This window comes from Podarcis gaigeae (assembly GCF_964106915.1).
Source record: "Podarcis gaigeae genome assembly, chromosome: 3".
In the NCBI taxonomy this organism is placed as follows: Eukaryota; Metazoa; Chordata; class Lepidosauria; order Squamata; family Lacertidae; genus Podarcis; species Podarcis gaigeae.
Genome location: NC_139680.1, coordinates 105,181,553 through 105,202,872, shown reverse-complemented (window position 1 = coordinate 105,202,872; position 21,320 = coordinate 105,181,553). Strand labels below are relative to the sequence as shown.

At 44.1% G+C, this 21,320-nt stretch overlaps 1 protein-coding gene across 1 annotated transcript in view; it reads left to right on the top strand.

Annotated features, from left to right (window-relative positions):
• The window catches only part of MRPS5 (mitochondrial ribosomal protein S5), a 54,536-nt gene extending 39,929 nt beyond the window's left edge, over positions 1–14,607 (top strand). Inside the window, exons 6-11 of the mRNA XM_083733652.1 lie at positions 2,992–3,082; positions 4,222–4,268; positions 5,831–5,888; positions 6,802–6,864; positions 12,524–12,660; positions 14,044–14,607. Coding sequence (XP_083589778.1) covers positions 2,992–3,082; positions 4,222–4,268; positions 5,831–5,888; positions 6,802–6,864; positions 12,524–12,660; positions 14,044–14,268 — 621 coding nt within the window. The 3' untranslated portion in view covers positions 14,269–14,607. The remainder of the gene's footprint in view (positions 1–2,991; positions 3,083–4,221; positions 4,269–5,830; positions 5,889–6,801; positions 6,865–12,523; positions 12,661–14,043) is intronic.
• Positions 14,608–21,320: the final 6,713 nt, after the last annotated feature.

Below are 21,320 nucleotides of genomic sequence, written 5' to 3'. Positions count from 1 at the left end.
TGCAGGAAGCAGAGCATGTCTTACACTTGAAAATAGAAGGGTAGTAACAGTGAGGTTCTTCATTTCCTTCCGTTGGTGAGAGGGTAGTGACCATTTTGGTTTATGAAAGATACTAGCAGCCTCATATCTACCATTGCTTGGGAATTCAAAGAAACACAAAAATCGGTTCTGAAATCGGTGATTAAAATCTGTGCAGTTTTGAAAGGTTCGGCCTGCCATCTTGGTTTAGAGTGGGGCCCACTTGTATCTAAATGTAGAGGGGAAACATACTGCTTTATCTCAGGAACAAAAATTCTCAAGAAATGTCCAAATACTTAGCCAACAAGCAGCCAACTTTCCAAAATATATAGCAGATGTACTGTGCTACCGATTTCTCTTCGTTATTTTTAGGCTCATACATGAATGAATCTTGGGGAAGGGGAAAAGTAAGTGGGTGGTATTCAGCTAGGCTTGACAAAGTTTGGCCCATTGACATTAATAAACATTATTAACAGGTCCATTAATTTCAGTGGACCTACTCTGAGTAAGACTTTGCTGAATGCCACCCAGTATATACTGATTATATGGGGAAGCAAAATATGCAGCTAAAGTATTAACACTGCTCAGAAAAGCAATATGCAACTTAATTTTTACAAACAATAATTATGGCGTGCAAAACTTTTAACTATTATGTAAGTCTGCTTTTATAGTCCAACCTAGTTAAAGGCTTTGCTGTGTTCCAGCTATATAATAACTTATCCTAAATATTAAGGAAAGAGAAAACAAATAACATGATCACTACTTGCCCAAGCAAAAATTCAAATGAACCCGTTTCTGTGGGTTTGGAGAAGAGCTAAGAGATGAATGCAAGATGCTACAAGTAATCCAGGTGGAATCCTGTGCGCAATCCAGATTAAGGGGGAAAGGTTGGAAAACTGAAATTGTGAGTGTAAACCTCACCTGGGAACAAGCAAAAGCCAGAAGCCAAAATCTCTTCCAAGTTGTTTACAGGCCAAAGCCCCAAAGGACTGGTTTGTAGGAGAATGACCACAAACAGCTTCAGAACTTGAAGGGACAGGTTCAAAGTAAGACATTGTTTCATCTAGCAAAAAGGCCTCAGAACAAGCCAACATTGATCAGAAAAGCTTGGAGCTAAGCAAAACGACAGACAGACAGACATACGCTCTGGGATCAGTGATGAAGGCTGGCCTATAAAATCTAAATAAATACGTTGTCTTTGTTGTTCTGGAAATCTGGTGGCAGTTCTCTAACTCCCATCAGTTGCACACAAGACTCAGCCGCTGCCGATTCAAGCAGAATCTGTTCTGCCAACTGAAAAATAAATACCGTAAATTGAGAACTCCTCCCTCAAATGACACAGCACGTTAACCTGTCACTGGTAGAGCACTCTAGGAACATGTCAGCTTAGAAAGCAAAATAGAGCAGGGTTTGATGTCTCGCTGCATTATTGTTTTTATCCTGCGCAGTGATATTTCTTTAGCACACTGATTAGAAACGAAGTGTGAAGCTTGAGTGAAGTACTGCAGGGAAGAGAACTTCAAATATCTCACGCCTGGTTTCTTAACCAAGCAGATGCCTTAGCAAAGAGAAGTTATGGCTAACCATTGAACCGGCCTCACAGAAATCAAACGAAAGGCATCCACCAACCCGCTCTCCTGCCCGTACATCCATGCAGGGTCCTGGATGACTTTTTAAAAGACTAAGTAGAATTCTGTGTTGCATTTAGTCTCAGTTCTGCAAGTGGAATCCTGCAGCCCTTATAAGTTGTACAGCTGAACAGATCTGATTGTTTTCGCTTGCTTTGTTTCATTCTGAACTGATATGTTGGCGACCATGAAAAGAGGTGTGTTGATGCAGAGATACGTTAAAGGGGGGGGTGGATGTGCACAGAAACACTCTGTGGATGGTAAAAGAGACAGACACGTCCATTCATATAATTTATTCTTATGCCTCCATTCCACAAGATGGTATCCGGAGGGGTTTACAGCATCAAATGGACAACCGTTCCCAGGTAACACTATAAACAGGTAGCACTATGCAAATAAAAGTTTTAAACCTGGGATGGGGAACTTGTGGCCTTCCTGGTGTCGTTGGACTTCAAGTCCCATCATCCCTTGGCTGGGGCGGATGGGGACTGGAGGGCCCCAGATTCCTGCATCCCTGGTTTGAACTAACCTAATCATTTAATCTTAAACAGCAGAGACATCACCTTGCCAACAAAGGTCCGTATAGTAAAAGCCATGGTTTTCCCAGTAATGATGTATGGAAGTGAGAGCTGGACCATAAAGAAGACTGATCGCCAAAGAATTGATGCTTTTGAATTCTGGTGCTGGAGGAGACTCTTGAGAGTCCCGTGGACTGCAAGAAGATCAAACCTCTCCATTCTGAAGGAAATTAGCCCTGAGTGCTCACTGGAAGGACAGATCCTGAAGCTGAGGCTCCAATACTTTGGCCACCTCATGAGAAGAGAAGACTCCCTGGAAAAGACCCTGATGTTGGGAAAGATGGAGGGCACAAGGAGAAGGGGACGACGGAGGACGAGATGGTTGAACAGTGTTCTCGAAGCTACCAGCATGAGTTTGACCAAACTGTGGGAGGCAGTGGAAGACAGGAGTGCCTGGCGTGCTCTGGTCCATGGGGTCACGAAGAGTCGGAAACGACTAAACAACAATCATTTAACACCAATAAGGAGAGAGAAACAAGGAAATAAAATGCAATGCACACAAGGCCAAATAAATCTCCTTACCATTTTAGGAAGGCAGCATAGGAGTCTCCCATCTGCTTGTCCTCCCCCCCCCCACACCCCTTCAGAAAATGACAGTGCTCCCAACAACCCACCCATATCAAGAGAACTGTCAAAATGATGAATCTTGATTTGCAAAGAGGCAGCATCCAGCAGAACAGTCTTGCTGCAAACATCCTCTTTTTATTTTAACTTATCAACAATCTTCAACTTTGCCTGCATTTTCTCTCTCTCTTTCTCTTTTTCAGTTGAAAAATGTATTTAATATGACAGCCAAGGAAGGAAGGAGAAAATCTGTCAGTGCCCTGGTGGTGGTTGGAAATGGAAATGGAATTGCTGGTAAGTGAGCACTTCATTCTCAGGGGGCAGCTTCTGTTCATTTCATAACCGTAGCAACCCACTATTTTTCTATAACTTCTTTTCAGTTGCGTTTCTGTTTCTTTGGTGTGTGCGTCTCCATCCAGGGTTTGTGCTCTGTGTTGGCCGCAGCCCTTGAATGTGTGCTTTTGTCTATCATCTTCTGTATCTCATGCCCAAGTTATTTTCGATCTTCATCACCCAAGGGATGGAAGGGGGAGAATTTCTACAAGGGTGGAAGGAGATAGAACACAGTATTGCCTGAAGCGTGGAAAGGCCAAGGAACTGGCCAGGAGAGGAGGGTTTTGCCCCCTAGTGGAAGGCTCTTTCCTGTCCTCTGACTCGAAAGGACACTTTGGCCTTTGCAACGCACAAAGTTTGGCTGCCCCTGTTTAAAAAGACTGCTGGTAAGCGGGCTTTTTCCTAACTGTCAGCAATTTTCTTTGGAACATTGTTAAATACGAACTTAGCAAGAAAATAACACTTCTCTTGCAGCAGCTTCTAAAATACACCATCAGACACCAATTTATTTTTCCTCGGAGAGTAAGAATCTAAGGCTGTTGCCAAGATTACAGGCTAGCAGCAAAGCCACCCTCATTGGCTCTGTTCTCAAGATGTAGATTAATACAGGGTCCTTTGCTTTTAATTTGCAGAGGCCATGTGTCAAGGATGCTTTAGTTGGGATTCCTGCATCGCAGGAGGTCCCTTCCAACACCACGATTCTATAATTACGCTCTGTGGTTCCCAGTGGCACTCTGTTCCATGAAAGCCAAGACTTGTGCCGTTTAATTGCACGGAAAGTAGATTGATCAAGGAGCCAAGGGCACATTTAGAAGGGTTTTTCCTCCCTTTTGCTGAAAGCTGGCAAGCCATTCCACAGACAGAAGGGAGAGGTGAAGACTTTCGCAACTGCCATCGGATTCCTTGAGCACATTTCTGGACAGTTTTAGCGTCCTTTGGGGGGGGGGGAGCCAAGCTGAAAATGAAAAAGCACTTCAGGACCGCCACTTGCTTCGGTGGGGCGAAGTGCGGAGATATGAGGAGGTCTCCTTGTTTGCAAGTGCTTTGCAGATTTCCACGTGCGGCATTTGTCTACTAACCAATCTGTTTGCATCCCTCAGGTTTTGCACTGGGAAAAGCAACAGACAGGATGATTGCATTGAGGAAAGTATGTCCTTTGAAAAGTAATTATAATGGTGATGATGATGATGGTGTTGTGATGCGGGTGGCGCTGTGGGTTAAACCACAGAGTCTAGGACTTGCTGATCAGAAGGTCAAAGGTTCGAATCCTTGCGACGGGGTGAGCTCCCGTTGCTCAGTCCCTGCTGCTGCCAACCTAGCAGTTCAAAAGCATGTCAAATAGGTAAATGGCATTTCTGTGCACTGCTCTGGTTCACCAGAAGCAGCTTAGTCATGCTGGCCACATGACCCAGAAGCTGTACGCCGGCTCCCTCAGCAAATAAAGCGAGATGAGTCTGTCATGACTGGTCAGGGGTCCTTTACCTTTACCTTTAATGATAATAATAATAATTTCTTATTTATACCCCGCCCATCTGGCTGGGTTTCCCCAGCCACTCTGGGTGGCTTCCAACAGAATATTAAAATACAATAGTCTATTAAACATTAAAAGCTTCCCTAAACAGGGCTGCCTTCAGGTGTCTTCCTTCAAATCTGGTCTTCCTTTACTTGGTATTTATGCATGAAATGCACACAGTGCCGTGGTTCTATCCTGGCCTGAGAACATACTGGGGGGACGGAATGTAGCTCAGTGATGGGAGCACCTGCAGTGTTTGCAGGTTTCAATCCCTATCATCTTTAGGTAGGACTCGGAAAGGTTCCCTGCCTGAGGCCCCCTGCTAGTCAGCGTAGATGGTGCTGTAGCTAGATGGACTAATGATCTGAATCGGTAGAAGGCAGATTCCTTTGTTCCATGTGAAGGACACTGGAAACGTAGGCCAGCCTCAAACCAGCTGGGGATCTGTTGCTCTCTTTTGCCAAAGGAGGGCATAGCTGTGTTGTAGATTGCCTCCCTCCTCCAGTTCCTGTCCTCCCTCCATGTATACCAAAAAAAAATAATAAAATTGAGCTTGAGGATCATCTATCCTTCGGGAGCAGCTTTTCAGGGGCGTGCCAGCAGCTGTTGAGGGGAGCAAAAGAAGCGGAATCCCTTTTGGAACACCAGGACATCTTGCCCGTTGTTCCTTTTAGACCCCCAAATAGCTGACATTGCCAGTGTGGGCAGGTAGGCTGGCAAGTTTGGTTGGGCATAGTCTGTGGTACAGTGGTACCTCGCAAGACGAAATTAATTCGTTCTGCGAGTTTCTCCGTCTTGCGGATTTTTCGTCTTGCGAAGCACAGATGCACCCTGGTATTAACGGTTTTAAGAAAAAGGAAACTCGCAAGACGTTTCGTCTTGCGAAACAAGCCCATAGGGAAAATCATCTTGCGAAGCAACTCAAAATACGAAAAACTCTTTCCTCTTGCGAGTTTTTCGTCTTCCAAGGCATTCGTCTTGCGAGGTACCACTGTACTTTATAAAAGCATTTTGATCCCTTTTAATTTATCAAGCTAATTACATTTCAGGTCGGTACGTAACTGGCAGAAATAGCTCTTATTTTTGAGCCGCTTCCTTTTTATCTTAAATTCGATCTCGCTGTAAAATGGAAACAGTCATCTGACATAATCATTTCTTAATGAAAAGTGTCTTCTTGGATTTCCCCCCCCCCCCAGGCGAAGAACAGAGCTATCCACTATTTGCACTATATCGAAAGATACGAAGATCACACAAGTAAGTTGCAAGATTTTAGGCTCTACCTAAGGTTTTAAAAGCCAGCTAGTTGCATTAATTCTTCTTATAGAATTGTAGAGTTGGAAGGGACCCCACGGGTCATCTAGACCAACCCCTGCAATGCAGGAATCGCAGCTAAAGCATCCCTAACAGGCAACCATCAAAGCTCTGATTAAAAACCTCCAATGCAAAAGAGTCCATCGCTCTCCAAGGGAGTCCGTTCCACTGTCAAAAAGCTCTTACCAGAGAAAGTTTCCCCCCATGTTTGGTTGGAATCTCCTTTCTTGTAAAATAAATCCATTGTCTCATGTCCTACCCTCCAGAGCACCCACCTCCCTCAACTGTTCCTCATAAGGCTTGGTGCCCAGACCTTTGACCCTCTTGATTGCCCTCCTCTGCCCACGTTCCAGTTTGTCAATATCCCCCTTATTAAATCGTGGTGCCCAGAACTGGACACAGTATTCCAGGGGTGGTCTGACCAAGGCAGAATAGAACGGGACTGTGACTTCCCCTTGATCCGGACACTAGACTTCTGTTGACGCAGCCTACGTAGCTTGCCATTCCTTTGGTCTGCTTGTCTCTAAGGCTCAAGTCCAAATGTTTGAATGAACATGCGAATCACAGAAGCGTAGAGTTGGAAGAGGCACTGCAAGGGTCATCAAGTCCAAACCCCTGCCTTGCGGGAATACTGGTCCAGTTCAGATGCCGCTGTCTCATGTACCATACTCTGAACATTTGGCACTTGAAAGTGAATTGCAGTACTACTTCCAGTATCAGTGGTAGTTTACCTCTGAATGCCAGTTGCTGGGGAGTGGGCTGTTGCCCTTAGATCCTCTGTCCATGCTGAGCTAGATGAGCCTTTGGTCCAACCCAGCAGCACTCTCCTTACTGTAACATTTACCTTTTCTTCTAGTTTATCACGATATCGCAAGCACTGTTAAGAAAACAACCATCCGGATGAAGAAGCAGAACAAGGGTAAGTAAAAGCTGCAACTGATGATGATGATAATTTATTATTTGTACCCTGCCCATCTGGCTGGGTTTCCCCAGCCACTCTGGGCAGTTTCCAACAAAGATTAAAAATACATTAAAATGTCACACATTAAAAACTTCCCTGAACAGGGCTGCCTTCAGATGTCTTCTAAATGTTAGGTAGTTGTTTATCTCTTCGACATCTGGTGGGAGGGTGTTCCACAGGGCGGGTGCCACTACTAAGAAGGCCCTCTGTCTGGTTCCCTGTAACTTGGCTTTTCGCAATGAGGGAACCGCCAGAAGGCCCTCGGTGCTGGACTTCAGCGTCCAGGCAGAACAATGGGGGTGGAGTCGCTCCTTCAGGTAGATGCGGAATTTAGAAGTGTTCTCGTCCAAATCGGTGTGGTCAGTCTTCTTTTCTTAACATAACCTTTCCTGTAAAGTGAAACAGTCACTCTGTCCAGATTGAAGCCCTTCCAGCGCTTCTAATTCCCCCCCCCCCCATAAGTTCAGTGGGCAGGCAGCAGTGCTGAATGCGCAGAACTTAGGTCAGGAGTGCTGTCGCAAGCTGACAAATGGAAGCATTAAGAATTCCCATATGTGGAAGGTCGGGGTGGCAGTGGAAGTTTTATTGCTCATCCTTGCCGATGCCTCGGGCATCATTCTGTTGACTGTGAACTCCTTCACCTTTGCAATGAAACGATTTTTCTCTTGCTGTCTCTTGAACGTTAATTCTGCTGGAGCATCTTATGGAAGAAGGAAAGAGGGGAAGGCGCCAAATGCAAGAATATGGAGAAAGGGTTTATTGATCCAATGCATTTTTCCCCTTTTGGGCTCTTTCTTCTGGCACAACTGATTTAGGTATTTCAGAAATGACTGAAAAATATATCTCACGCCTTCCCTAAATGTGAAGGGTCATACAAATGGAAAGTCACACGAACCACACCAGTGTAGCTCTGATTGTAAAGCGAGTGCCCCCCCCTCCTCTTAACCTCACGAAAAAATACTCCAGAGCAAAGCACAGCCCTCTTTCCTTTTCTGGGTTGTGCGTCTGTTGTCGTTTTGCAAGGGAGCACAGGAAAATGCAGCATGTGACACTGGGGTGTGGGATTCAATTTCCCGAGAATCTCTTTCCCTCCTTGTTTTTTGCAGGGGAATAAAAAGCCAAATTCTAATCCTTACGATTGCAAAAAAACAGACTCGTAAGCATGTGAGCACTGCCTGCTGAAACCTCAGATACAAGAGAGGTTGCTAAATAAGATTTCTAGTAGTTGGCCCATGGGTAGAGGGGCAGTTCTTACGGCCTCCCCCAAGACTAGCAAAAGAACCAATTGTGTAAATTGTGTCATTGCCACCAGTTGCAGAATTCAGGTTTTCTTTTTCTTTTTTAAATTCATTTTTATTAAATTTTCCACTTTATCAATCCAATCAAATCACATTAAATATTCCAAATTATACATATCAAATAATCATCTTCCAAATTATAATTTTTTTAATAGGACTTCCCATGCTTCAATTTCGGAGGGCTCTGATCATCTCATATCTCTACTGCTTTTCATAGTCATTTCCAATGGTTCCTCTAATTCTTTCTGTTGTTAAACTGCAGAATTCAGGTTTTCATGGCACAGGTGTTGGCTTGCCTGGGTAGGAAAGTTGCACTGCGTAAGAACGCAAGGCGAGTCTGCTGAATCAGGCCAGATGCCTGTGGGAAACCTGTAAGCGGGACCTGAGCATAACAGCACTCGGCTCGCTCGTGTTTCTCAGCACCTGGTTTTCAGAGGCATATGACCTCTAACAGTGGAACCATTACAACACACCCACCATGACTAGAAGCCACTGATAACATGAATGTGTCTAATCGTCTCTTAAAGCCGTACAAGTTGGTGGCTGTCACTCCCTCCTGCAAGTTTCCTAGTTCAGCTGTACGTAATAATAATAATAAGTTTTATTTATACCCCGCCCTCCCCAGCCAAGACCGGGCTGATTAAAATACAATTGATTAAAATACAATTGATTAAAATACAATTGATTAAAATACAACTTAAAAGCAATTGATTAAAATACAACATTAAAATGCAGCCTCCTTTCAGTAGAAACTCAAATCAAAAACTTTTGGGGGATGAAAACGTCAAATCTTCACCAAGGCCAACTATCCAGACTGGTCCTACATGGGCCAGAAAAAAGCCAGGGAAGTGCCCAAATAGGAGTTCCATCACAGAAGGAGAAAGGAAAAAGGAAAGAGGAAAGGGAGGGAGGGGATCAAGTGAAGAAGTACTTTCTTTTATCAGTGTTTTTAGGTGGGTTTGGATGCAAGAGGGAACCTCAAGTCTCCTTCCTTTCTGGAGCATTACATTGATTGTTCCTGCAGATTTACAATCTGTTACCATTTTAAATGAGAATTTGGGGAGCTGGACTAGATGATCGCTTGAGTCCCTTCCAACTCAACAATTCCATGGTTCTGTGCTGGGGTTTTCGCTTAGAATGACCCAGCCCTCTTTAAGTTGTGCTAGTTCATGTGACTCAGGCCAATAAATCTTTAAAAAAAACCCAAGTGTGATTTAATGCATTTTATTAAAAAGCCATTAAGACAGCTCTTCGAGATTATTCCAGTCTGCAGGGCAAGCTCGGTGCTCAGTAAATGGAGGAAAGGAAGTCTATTAGCAGGCCACAGGCTTTGCTGTGCTAATATTTCCCTCTTTTCCCCCTTCTTTCCACACCCCCCACCCCACCCCTATAATTGAAAAACAAGCGATAGCCATCTAAAGCCATTTGCTCTGCTGTTTTGAGAAAGTATCAATTTCATGCTTGGAGATGGAATCAGGTTTTCGACATAATTACATCTGAGTGCTATCTGAAAAGCTATTTATCAAGAGTTTCATTTGGTAGCAGTCCCACATTTGCCATTTTGGAAGTGCCGCGTTTTCCATCCTTGGACTCAAAAACTGCATTTCTGCGGGTTACTTCTTAGTGGGTGTGAATTGGCCAGCTTGCATAGTAAACGGTCAGCTGCTGCCCCAGGTTACTTTGCGATAGGAGCTAAATATTTGCACCTAACCAGAGGCAGGGGTGGAGCTAGTGATTACGGAAAATTCTTTTCTTTCCTCAGCACCAGAGGTAAAAAGGTAAAGGGACCCCTGACCATTAGGTCCAGTCGTTACTGACTCTGGGGTTGCGGTGCTCATCTCGCTTTACTGGCCGAGGGAGCCGGCGTACAGCTTCCGGGTCATGTGGCCAGCATGACTAAGCCGCTTCTGGTGAACCAGAGCAATGCACGGAAACGCCATTTACCTTCCCACCGGAGCGGTACCTATTTATTTACTTGCACTTTGACATGCTTTTGAACTGCTAGGTTGGCAGGAGCAGGGACTGAGCAACGGGAGCTCACCCCATGGCAGGGATTCGAATCGCTGACCTTCTGATCGGCAAGTCCTAGGCTCTGTGGTTTAACCCACAACGCCACCCGCGTCCCATTCAGCACTAGAGACACGCACCCAAATTTGTGCATTTGCCGCTTTGTACAGATGTTGCAGGAATGGGGGGTGGCCCTCCAGATGTTCTCACATTCCCAGCCCCAACCAGTATGGTAGGAGATGGCAGAGTTCAAGAACATCTGCAAGGCCACAGATTCCCCCCTCTTGGAATGGGGGCTTCGGGGTCCCGTTTACACTGAGCGTGCTCTGTGTGGGCCACTAGGGGTGTCCTATTTTCCATTCATAACATTCTTCAAATGAAGAGAGCGGTGCAGCCTTCACTCGTGTAGAGATCAGTTGTGCACAGCAGTGAGCCTAGTTGAGATTTGTGCCCAGGATGCATCGTTTTAATGAGACCTTCAGGTGTCCTTTAAAGGACCGGACTCTTTTCACAGCATGGCAAAGAGTTACTTTTGAAATGAATCAGGATCCTAAGAAGAATTGAAGAAGAATTACGATCCTTAAGGAAGAATAGATAGGTTCTTATGCCAGGCCAGGCTGCTTGGTCCACCTCCCTAGTATTGTCCACCCTGGCTGGCAGCAGCTCTTGAGAGACTCCAGGCAAGGTTTTTCTGCTACCCAAGACCCTTTCAACAAGAGATTCTAAGTCCTGGGCTTGAGACTTCCTGTGTGTGCTCTGCCATTGATCTCTATCCATCTCTGTGTGCCTTGAACTGGGTTCTGCTTCCCTGCAATTTCCAAACTGGTTCTAGTCCTTCTTTCTGGAGCAACAGAGACCAGGTCCACCCCATCTTCTGCATTGACAGCCCTTCAGATATTTGAAGAGCACTGTCATGTTCTCCCCTCCCTTTTAATTTCTTATTTTCTTTAGGCTAAAGATACCCAGCTCGTATCTGCCTGCTTATCTCCCGCAGCTGTGTTGCATTCTTCTGTCTCATAACCAAATCATGCCTTGAAAAGCAATCTTCATATCACCGGCATTATGGTACCTAACGCACATCCCGCAGCGCTTCAGCGTGAAATAGTGGCAGCAGTGTACAAAACAGGGCCTATGTTATACCTATCTCTGTTGGCTTCAAAGTGATGGGGAGAGAGGCTTAGAGCTCCCATCCCCCCCAAAGGTGAAAATGAATTGCCAAAGGATCCGGGTCTGATGGCAATTCCCTCAGCCTCCTGTAGGACCAGTTTTGCAGAATAAAAAGCTTTGAGCAAGTGGCATTTTCAGATGACAAATGAAAGCAGTGCAGGGAGTTTGCTTAGCAACAGAGCAGTGACCAGCGCTTTCAATAATAAATCGTCTTGCTCCCGTTAACAAGCACGTTGCCTCCCACCCAAATGAAAGAATGAAATGATTGCCACTCAAAATCCTGTCGCTTTGGTAGCAAGCTTCCCATTTTAAGCTTCTTGAAAGCTCTGGCCGCTCCTCAGACCTATTCTCACAGAGATCAGCTCAATGGGAGTGTTTCCTCCGCCAAAGCACAGTTATTTCAGAAGGGCAGTCCTCCTTTTGCATCACTTGTGGCTGATGCCTTTAAGTAGTGCCCTTAATTGGAGGCTTATAAAAACCTCGCTATAAATCTCATGTTGGATATAAATGTCTTGGGATGAGGGGAAGAAGTGCACTTACTTAATCTCCATGCTGTGCAATATTTGCTCTCTCTTTCTCTCTTCCTTCTCTCCTACACCTCCAAAATGACACAGGTGATACAATGCACCGTGCCATGGCCTTCTGGCTTGAATTAAAACCTCTAACAGGCCTTAAGGAAGAATAAGTAGTTTCTCAGTTCCTGTGGTTCTTGTTCTTTCCCTGTCTTGGGTCTGCTCAACATCGCAGCCCAGGGCTGTGTGCATCTCTGATTAGGGTCTGATTCTCTGATATGTAAGAAGGTCTAGTCTCCGAAGCTCTGCAAACTATATTTGGGCAGGCGGTGGTTCAGTGTGCACTCAGGTCTAAATAAAGTATGATTCACTTAACTGATGTTCCGGCCCACACTTTAAACATTTGTGCGAAAGCATTTAGTGACAGCAGAGGAGGAGAGAAGGTAAATTAGGATTGACTGGGCGGTTTCATCAAGTTTTTGAACCCCTGTCCAATCTGTACCCATCTCAGGCTCAGTTGCAGATTGTGATGGTTCAAACTGGTGTGATTTGTAATGTAATTCCATGCCGAAAGCAATTGTTTAGTAATTATTTTACTGGACTGCTTTAATGCTCACTAACTGCTTCCCCCAGGATACGGTCTTCACTGCCACCGAGCTATCATTACCATGTGCAAACTTATTGGGATTCAAGACATGTACGCCAAGCTTTATGGATCCAGGAATTTACTCAATGTCACCCGAGCGCTCTTCAAGGGATTAGCAAAACAGGTAAGACATGCCCAGTCTTATCCAGGGTGGCTCATGTTTTGTTACAGTACAGTCCTATGCATGTCAGTTGGAGGGGCAAAACTGCCACTTTGCATTCTAACTTGCCCTCTGCCCAAAAGTTTGCTATCCATGGTTAAGAGATGATGCCCTGGGGGTTGGGATCATGCATTGCGTCATTCTATAATAAACTGTTAGTGCAACAGCCTGGCAAGAGTGGAGCAAAGCAGCTGCAGTCGCCTCTCTGGGTTTGCACTAAGCCATGGTTTAGCTTAGTGTTGTGTGCAAACCAGTCCAGGGTCTGAGGGATCGTGCACTCATTCCTTCCTGAGAACACAGACGCTCACAGTTAAGGCTTATTAGGACATCAGCCTTTTTTTCTTTTAAAAAAATAATTTTATTGAAAATTTAAACAAAACATATTATCCAAAAACATATCATCCTTAATTTCCCCCCATTTTTCCTCCCTCCCCCAACCCTCCCACATAAAACCCACTCACCCCCACCCCACCCCCGACTTCCCTTAGTTTCCAGTCTTTCTCTGTACTTTGTAAAGGGTTCCCATTCATCTTTAAAGTCACAGTTATCCTTGTCCCATAGCTTATGTGTCAGTTTTGCCAGTTCTGCATAGTCCATCAGTTTTTCTTGCCATGATTCTTTAGTTGGAATTTTTTCAGTATTAGGACATCAGCCTTAATCTTTATTCATGCTTTATTCATCAGCCTTAATCTTTATTCATGCTAATTGAGCTGATCACGAGACTTGGGGGGGACGGGGACTGAATGATTTTGAGTTTCTTTGCTTTCTTTCTGGTTTCATATCACCTGGATATTTTTTAGCTCATTGCTGCATCCATGAGGGCTAGCAACATATATATTTATATAAAAATAATAATAAAATGTGAGGTTATCTGTGTCTAGCAGGTGCCTATTTTCTTTCCAAAACGGTTTCTGAGTTACTAGATCCCAAAGCGTCCCTTCTCTTGTTTAGAAGAAAAAGGTGACTTGCCAATCTCGTCACTAAAGCCTTAGAGCCAACTATGCAGAATATCTTCATGGTTACGGTTTGAAATTAGATGGATCAGCCAGTGTGGTGTAGTGGTTAAGAGCAGTGGACTCGTAATCTGGTGAACCAGGTTCGCGTCTCCGCTCCTCCACATGCAGCTGCTCGGTGACCTTGGGCTAGTCACACGTCTTTGAAGTCTCTCAGCCTCACTCACCTCACAGAGTGTTTGTTGTGGGGGAGGAAGGAAAAGGAGAATGTTAGCCACTTTGAGACTCCTTCGGGTAGTGATAAAGCGGGATATCAAATCCAAACTCTTCTTCTACTTCTTCTTCTACTACTTGTGGCTTAAATGTTTGTCTTTCCTCTCCCCTCCCCAACTAGGAAACTCACCAAAACCTAGCCAATAAGAAAGGCCTCTACGTCGTAGAATTCTGTGAAGAACGCGGCCCGCTTCCTGTCGTCGTCGCAAAGCCCCAGGGGGCGATCAGTGAAGATCCGGAGCCCGAGGATGAAGCTCTCAATGTCAAATTGGAGTTCAGTGAAGTGAAGGCAGCGCAAGGAATGAAGAAGAACGTCTGGGCAAATGTGAGAAGAACAGCTTCGTAGACCAGGTCCATATTTAGATGCCCAAAAGCCGAGGAAGATGTACCATCAACACAGAGTCATAGAATTCATTTCCAAGATAAATGCTGTGTGAAGGTTTCGTTCTAACTTAGGGGCTCAAAACAGCTTGGCTGCCTCTCTCCAGTGGGCACTCTCTCTCTGTTGAGTGCAAGTGACGGGTACACTAAGGTTGCAATTTCATAACTGCATCTGCTTTATTGCAATTGAACCGGGCCGTGGAGGGGTGAGAGAGCCTGCAACCAACAGGTTGTTTTCCTGTGTAACTTGGGGCGGGGGTGAACTGTCAAACAACATGGCAAAAATAAAGTTGTGACAAAATCCTGTCCTGCCTACTTATTTGTTTCACAGCATTTATATACTGTCTGATTGTTACTAAAACCTCTAAGCGGGCCATGCACAAAATTTAAAACTGTCGCTAAAAAGATGCTTAAAGACAGGCATTGAAGACGTTTGCAAGATAATTAAAGTCAAAAGTTAGCATTAAAAGGTTAAAACACAAGTCGGCATTCTACATTAATTGACTGAACAAAAATGTTTTAAGACAGCACCAAAGAAAACACAGCCCCCCCCCATCTCCTGTCAATCAGCAGGGAGTTCCATAGTTTAGGCGCTGCCACACTAAAAAAACTATTTGTCTCCTTGCACAGTGTTGGAGGCAACCCAGATTATGCTTCAAGGCACCACTATTTTAAAAAAATAAAATCCACAAGCTTGCCAGAAACATGTCTTTTCTTTTAAATGTTTTGCTATTGGGATTGTAGTTCCATTTGTGTTTCTCAAGCTGGTCTCTGACCATAATAAATTTCATGCCTTGTACTCAAGAAAAGCGCTACCCAGTCCTGTTAGCGGTGTAAGAAAGGGGGAGATAGAAAACACCGGAAAGTCTGCTCTTGAAGGAATTAATTTCAAACAAACAAAAAACAAGACCTATTGTTAAGAGAGAGGTTGGGCTACAGTTGTGATAGTCGTTCCAAAATGCATCCACCACGATCCAGCAAACTCTTATAAATGCAGGTGATTTGAACCATGTATATTGGGAGCTTTCCCATCCGCGGTGGAAGCCTCATTAATTTCAATAGAGGCAGAAGGTCTTCACAGATGTTCCTGTAGGCATGCAGCCTGCGCTGCACTGTGCTTCTGGATTAAGATGAATGAGAATAATAGCTGTTTTTATGGCTTCCCCCATTAAAGCAGCAGCGGCAGGGGATCAAGGGTTGCCAACCTTTTCGGGGCCGGTGGAATTTCGATGATAAAGCGCCCGTAACAAAAAAATGTGTGCTGTGTGCTATATCCAACAGATACTGGGGCAGGGGGGAGAGAGAGAGAGAGAGGGGGGGGGACCACAAAATGGGATGCCCCATCAACGGGGGGGGGGGGAGTCACCTCCATTAGCTGTGGCTGCCCTCGCTCACAAATAAGCTCCTTGCACCTCTTCTCTGTTCAGAATGGCAGGGAAGGTGGGAGTCAAAACCCGGCATCCAATAGGGAGCGGGGCATTTTCGATATCGGAGTTGCTGAGACGCAAACGAGAACTGAGCAGGAGGAGCCATCAGTGGGTTTTTGAGGGGGATAGGTCATGGGTAGGCAAACTAAGGCCCGGGGCTGGATCCAGCCCACGGACAGTCCTGGAATCAGCATGTTTTTACATGAGTATAATGTGTGCTTTTATTTAAAATGCATCTCTGGGTTATTTGTGGGGCATAGGAATTCATTCATTTTCCCCAAAATAGATAGATAGATAGATAGATAGATAGATAGAGATAGATAGATAGATAGATAGATAGATAGATAGATAGATAGATAGACAGACAGACAGACAGACAGACAGACAGACAGACAGACAGACAGACAATCTGGCCCCCCACAAGGTCTGAGGGACAGTGGACCGGCCCACTGCTGAAAAAGTTTGCTGACCCCTGGGATAGGCACACGAACTTAATAGACAATTGGTCTCAAGAAGCCCGGACAACAGCATTGATAGAGAAACCCACACACTTGGTATGAGAACAGGAACACAGTCTGGCAATGCTTTTGTGGTTTGGAAACTCTTCATTGGCTATGCAGCTGGGGTGGCCACTTCCCAGCCCCCCATGCCCTCTGATGAAAAGGTATCCCCAACTAACAGACACTAGGAGTGTCTGCTATCACCGGAGCAGAACTCGTTCTCTGCGAACTCACTTGGTACCAGTGTGGTGTAGTGGTTAAGAGCGGTAGACTTGTAATCTGGGGAACTGGGTTCGCGTCTCCGCTCCTCCACATGCAGCTGCTGGGTGACTTTGGGCTAGTCACACTTCTCTGAAGTCTCTCAGCCCCACTCACCTCACAGAGTGTTTGTTGTGGGGGAGGAAGGGAAAGGAGAATGTGAGCCGCTTTGAGACTCCTTAAGGTAGTGATAAAGTGGGATATCAAATCCAAACTCTTCTTCTTCTCTGAGATCCAGCTTGCCATCCGCCACACTACCAACAATTTACCTGGACTCTTGACACTTCCAGGGTCACCCAGCTCCCAACTCCCTGAGCTCCTCTCCTTGGGATCCGACCACCACCGCCCCTCCATGATACCTCCATGGGACTTAGGACAAAAACAGATTTGGCAAAAGAGGCAGGTCCTGCAAAGCAAAAACCTTTTAACTGTCAAAGGCCAGGATAAAAAGGTACACCTTCAGAATGCTGCAAACAACAAAGGTGCTGCATGTACCCCTTTGGGGAGGGAGTTTCACAGTTTGGGGTCTGTGTGTGGCCATTGCAGAGCGTGTGCCTATGTGTGTGCTTTGAACTTCAGCTGTGCTTCAGCACAAAGCAACCTTTCAGGAGCACATCATCCGGGAGGGAAAAGCTAAAGAAGTTCTGAGCCTGGTAGGTAGGTCCCAGAGATCAAGTTGATGGATTATGCCGAAATGGCTAAAATGACCGGAAGAATCAGAAATCAGGAAGACCATAATTTTAATAAGGAATGGGGGAAATATTATAATTTATCTTAAAAACCATTGCAAACAGTTAAAATCGTTAGTAGGATTGTAGTTTAATGGTGAATTTTGGACACAGTGGAGAGGTAAAAGATTTGGATTACAGTGCTGCCTTGGGTTAAGAACTTAATTCATTCTGGAGGTCCGTTCTTAACCTGAAACTGTTCTTAACCTGAAGCACCACTTTAGCTAATGGGGCCTCTTCCTGCTGCCGCTGTGGTACAATTTCTGTTCTCATCCTGAAGCAAAGTTCTTAACCTGAGGTACTATTTCTGGGTTAGTGGAGTCTGTAACCTGAAGCATCTGTAACCCGAGGTACCACTGTATTATAAAATATGCGGGAGGAAATGATTGACAATAGGAGCCACAACGGGGAGGAGGGAAGTCCAGGAGATTCTTTGGAATCTTGTTTGTATGTTGGATGTATGACTAAAATTTTAATCTGAAAAACCAAGTAAATAAATTTATATAAAAAAGAAGTTCTGAGCCAACCACTAACCGCAGGTACTTTATTTTTCCTGTACAGAACTTAAAATAAAAATAAAAATGATACACTTGTTCTTTGTGTCTTGTGTTCTATCTAATCCTTCATTCTTCTGTGGCATCATGAACCAGCATCGATTTACTGCCCAGCCTTGAAGAGATTTTTTTTTTTGTGGGGGGGATGTTATTTCAAGATTCCACAGACATCTGCCCACAAGCCGTGTGTCATAATGACCCATCTTGGTAATATTTCCAAGAAGAAGCAGCTCCACTGGCAGCCTAATGAACAACAGCGAGAAAGAGACACTCCTCTGTGTTCTCCCAACAGATTTCTGGATCTTGATTTCAAAGGCTTGTGAAGTCAGGTTTTAGCGCTTACAGAGGAATGGACGGTTTGAAGCGATAAGCCAATTTTACTATTTCAGTTGTGAATCTTGATTTTTGTTTGTGTGCTGTATTTTATGTGGCATTTTGGAAATATATTTTGAAAGGCAGCTTAGAGGTCTTTTTCATCAGGCACGGGGAGCCTGTGCCCCTCCACATATTGCTGGATTACCACCCTGCCCAAACCATTGATTAGACTGATTTAATAAATGGATGACCAGAAGAGCTGCAGTTTCCTTTAGGACACACGACAGCCACCAGGTGGCGCTCTTCTCTGTACTGTACTCCATTGTCCCCTTGACAAAAGGCAGGGGAAAGATTTTGTTCCAGGGGTCATAGATAAAAAGCTACTGAACTGAGGAACATGGCTTATTCAGGGCTGGGAAGCCAACGCACTTCGAACATGGGGCCCAGATGTTGTTGGACTCCTCCTATCACCACAGTCAGGCAGCATGGGCAATGATCAGGGATGGTGTAGCTAAAGTTGAGCAACATCTGCAGAGCCAAAAATTCATCATCCTTGGCTTCTCTGAAACCTTTAAACTCTCTATTTCCCGCCCCCAATAATATTTATTAATTTTCGTACAGAAGCATAACATAACAAAAAAGAGAATAAACAATAATAAAAGAAAAAGAAAGAATAAAGAACATAAAATACTTCAAACATCCCATATACCACCACATACACTAAAACTTAATTAGTTAATTAAAATCCATCTTCATAAACATATTACTTGTCTTCCTCTAATCTCTTACATCTGAATTTCCTTGTAATTAAATGTAGCAGTTTCCAATATCATTATTTCATAAAACAATATTGCGGTCATAATCAAATTTCCTGACTTTTCTTATCGTACATTTATTTATTTATTTATTTATTTAATCCTAATGTAATCCTAGGCCTAATTAGTTCTTTCAAGTGGTTACATATCTTTAATACTGGAATATTTATTCAAATAGTCTTTAAATTTCTTCCAATCTTCTTGGTGTATTCCTCTTCTTTCTGGTAGCAGATTCTCCCGGTGAGATCAGCCAGCTCCATAAACTCCATCATCTTCATCTGCCATTCTTCTACCGTTGGTAGTTCTTGAGTTTTCCATTTTTTGGCTAGTAAAATCCGTGCAGCAGTTGTGGCATACAAAAATACTTTTACATCTTTTTTTGGCGATTCAGAACCTGTTATTCCAAGGAGAAAGGCCTCTGGTTTCTTCATAAATGTATATTTCATCATTTTTTTTTTTAGTTCATTATAATTTTTTCCCCAGAAGTCTTTTACCTTGGAACAAGTCCACCACATATGATAGAAGGTACCTTCCTTTTCTTTACATTTCCAGCATGAATTATCACAGTTATGGTAAACCTTCGCCAGTTTAACAGTACCATCTATACATCATTTTCATAATATTTTCCTTTAACATTGTACATGCAGTAAACTTAACCCCTCTCTTCCAAAGTCTCTCCCAGTCCTCCATCATTATATTATGTCCCACATCTTGTGCCCAATCAATCATAACCGACTTTACTTGCTCATCTTTTGTATGCCACCCCGGTAACAAACTATACATCTTAGACATATTCTTAACATTAGTATCTAACAACTCCGTTTCCAATGAAACCTTTAAACTCTCTAAGGCAGTGGGTTGAGACAGTGGCATAGTGTGGGTTGAAACCACCCAGGGCTGTACAGAGGAGCGTGGGAAACAGACTGAGTACGCATGAGCATTCAGCTGCCTATTGGTGTCTGCGTCACCCAAGATATTGCAAGAGAAAAAAGAGTTCTGTTGTCCAGAGAGGTCACTTCCTGGTTCATGGGGAGAAGCCATTTTCAATGGAGCCCAGCAATGGAAGCGTGCCGCTCTGTTGAGGCAGCGCTGGGTGTTGAAATTTTGTATCCCCTAACAATTTTGCACCCAGGGCAACCATCCCTGTGCCCCCCTCCTCTATGCCATGGGGTTGAGATGGTGGAGTTTGCTAGCTGCAGCGGTGTGAAGAACATTCAAACTTGAAATTTGCTCCAACTTGCAATTAAAAGTGATGCAGTTCAGAGGCTATTGAGCCTGGCATGCACTGGATAAAACTTTCTTCGCTATCCCTTGCATCCATGCGCAACCTTGGGGTTGCATTGTCCGTCAAGTAATTGGTTACTTCCTTGGGAATTCCTTAAAAATAATCGAGAAGATGAATTAATTCCATTTGTTTTTAATGGGTGTGCCACTGCCACATTCTCACATAAAATGTTTTGTTGATCCTGTTCCTGTTGCCGAGGCTCTTATCAGATTTTGCCACTGAGATCATGGCTCTAGCAGCATTGCATGGAATTTGTGGAAATGACTCTGAATAGGAGGAAAGGCGCAGTTCGGAATCAGTGATGTGCAAAAGGTCATGCTGAGTCATTGTACCTAGGATTTTTAATTTTTATTTTTAAACCCACTCCGTATTATGTTCAGCTAATTACTTTAAACAAATTAGTGGGGGAACTGCGTTTTGCATTTGTTTTAATTGCTGTTGCTGAAGGTTTCAAGCAGCAGCCCACACTCCAGGAAGAAATAATTAGATCTCAAGAAAGAATAAGAAACAATTGATGCAGACGGTGCTCCCTTTTGCCATTGGAGTTTCTCCATGCAGAGATCTGTAAAGCAGGTTGAGTTCTAGCCATCAACTCATATGAAATGATATAGCTTAGCTGGTTAGAGCGTGTCTACAATTTTGTGTCTACTATGATAAAATATTTGAGGTGACCGATCTGAAAGTTTAAAACAAACAGAAATGAAGCACCTCTTTATACAGCTCAGCTCCTGAAGAAATCATTCCGGCAGCATGTAATGACGGCTACTGTACTTGCCAAAGCAGATTTTAAAAATATATGAGTACAGGGAGGACAGAGGGGGGGTCATATGGGCCACTTGGCAGTTGTGGACCACTGGGGTTAAATTTACGGCATGTAATGCCCTAAGAGAGAATATTATGAAAATGATGTACAGGTGGTACATGACTCCAGTCAAGCTTGCAAAAATCTATCATTTGCCCGATAATAAATGTTGGAAATGTAAAGAAACTGAAGGTACATTCTTCCACCTTTGGTGGACGTGCCCAAGGATTAAGGCCTTCTGGGAAATGATCTATAATGAAATGAAAAAGGTATTTAAATACACTTTCCTGAAGAAACCAGAGGCCTTTCTCCTGGGCGTAGTTGGCCAATTGG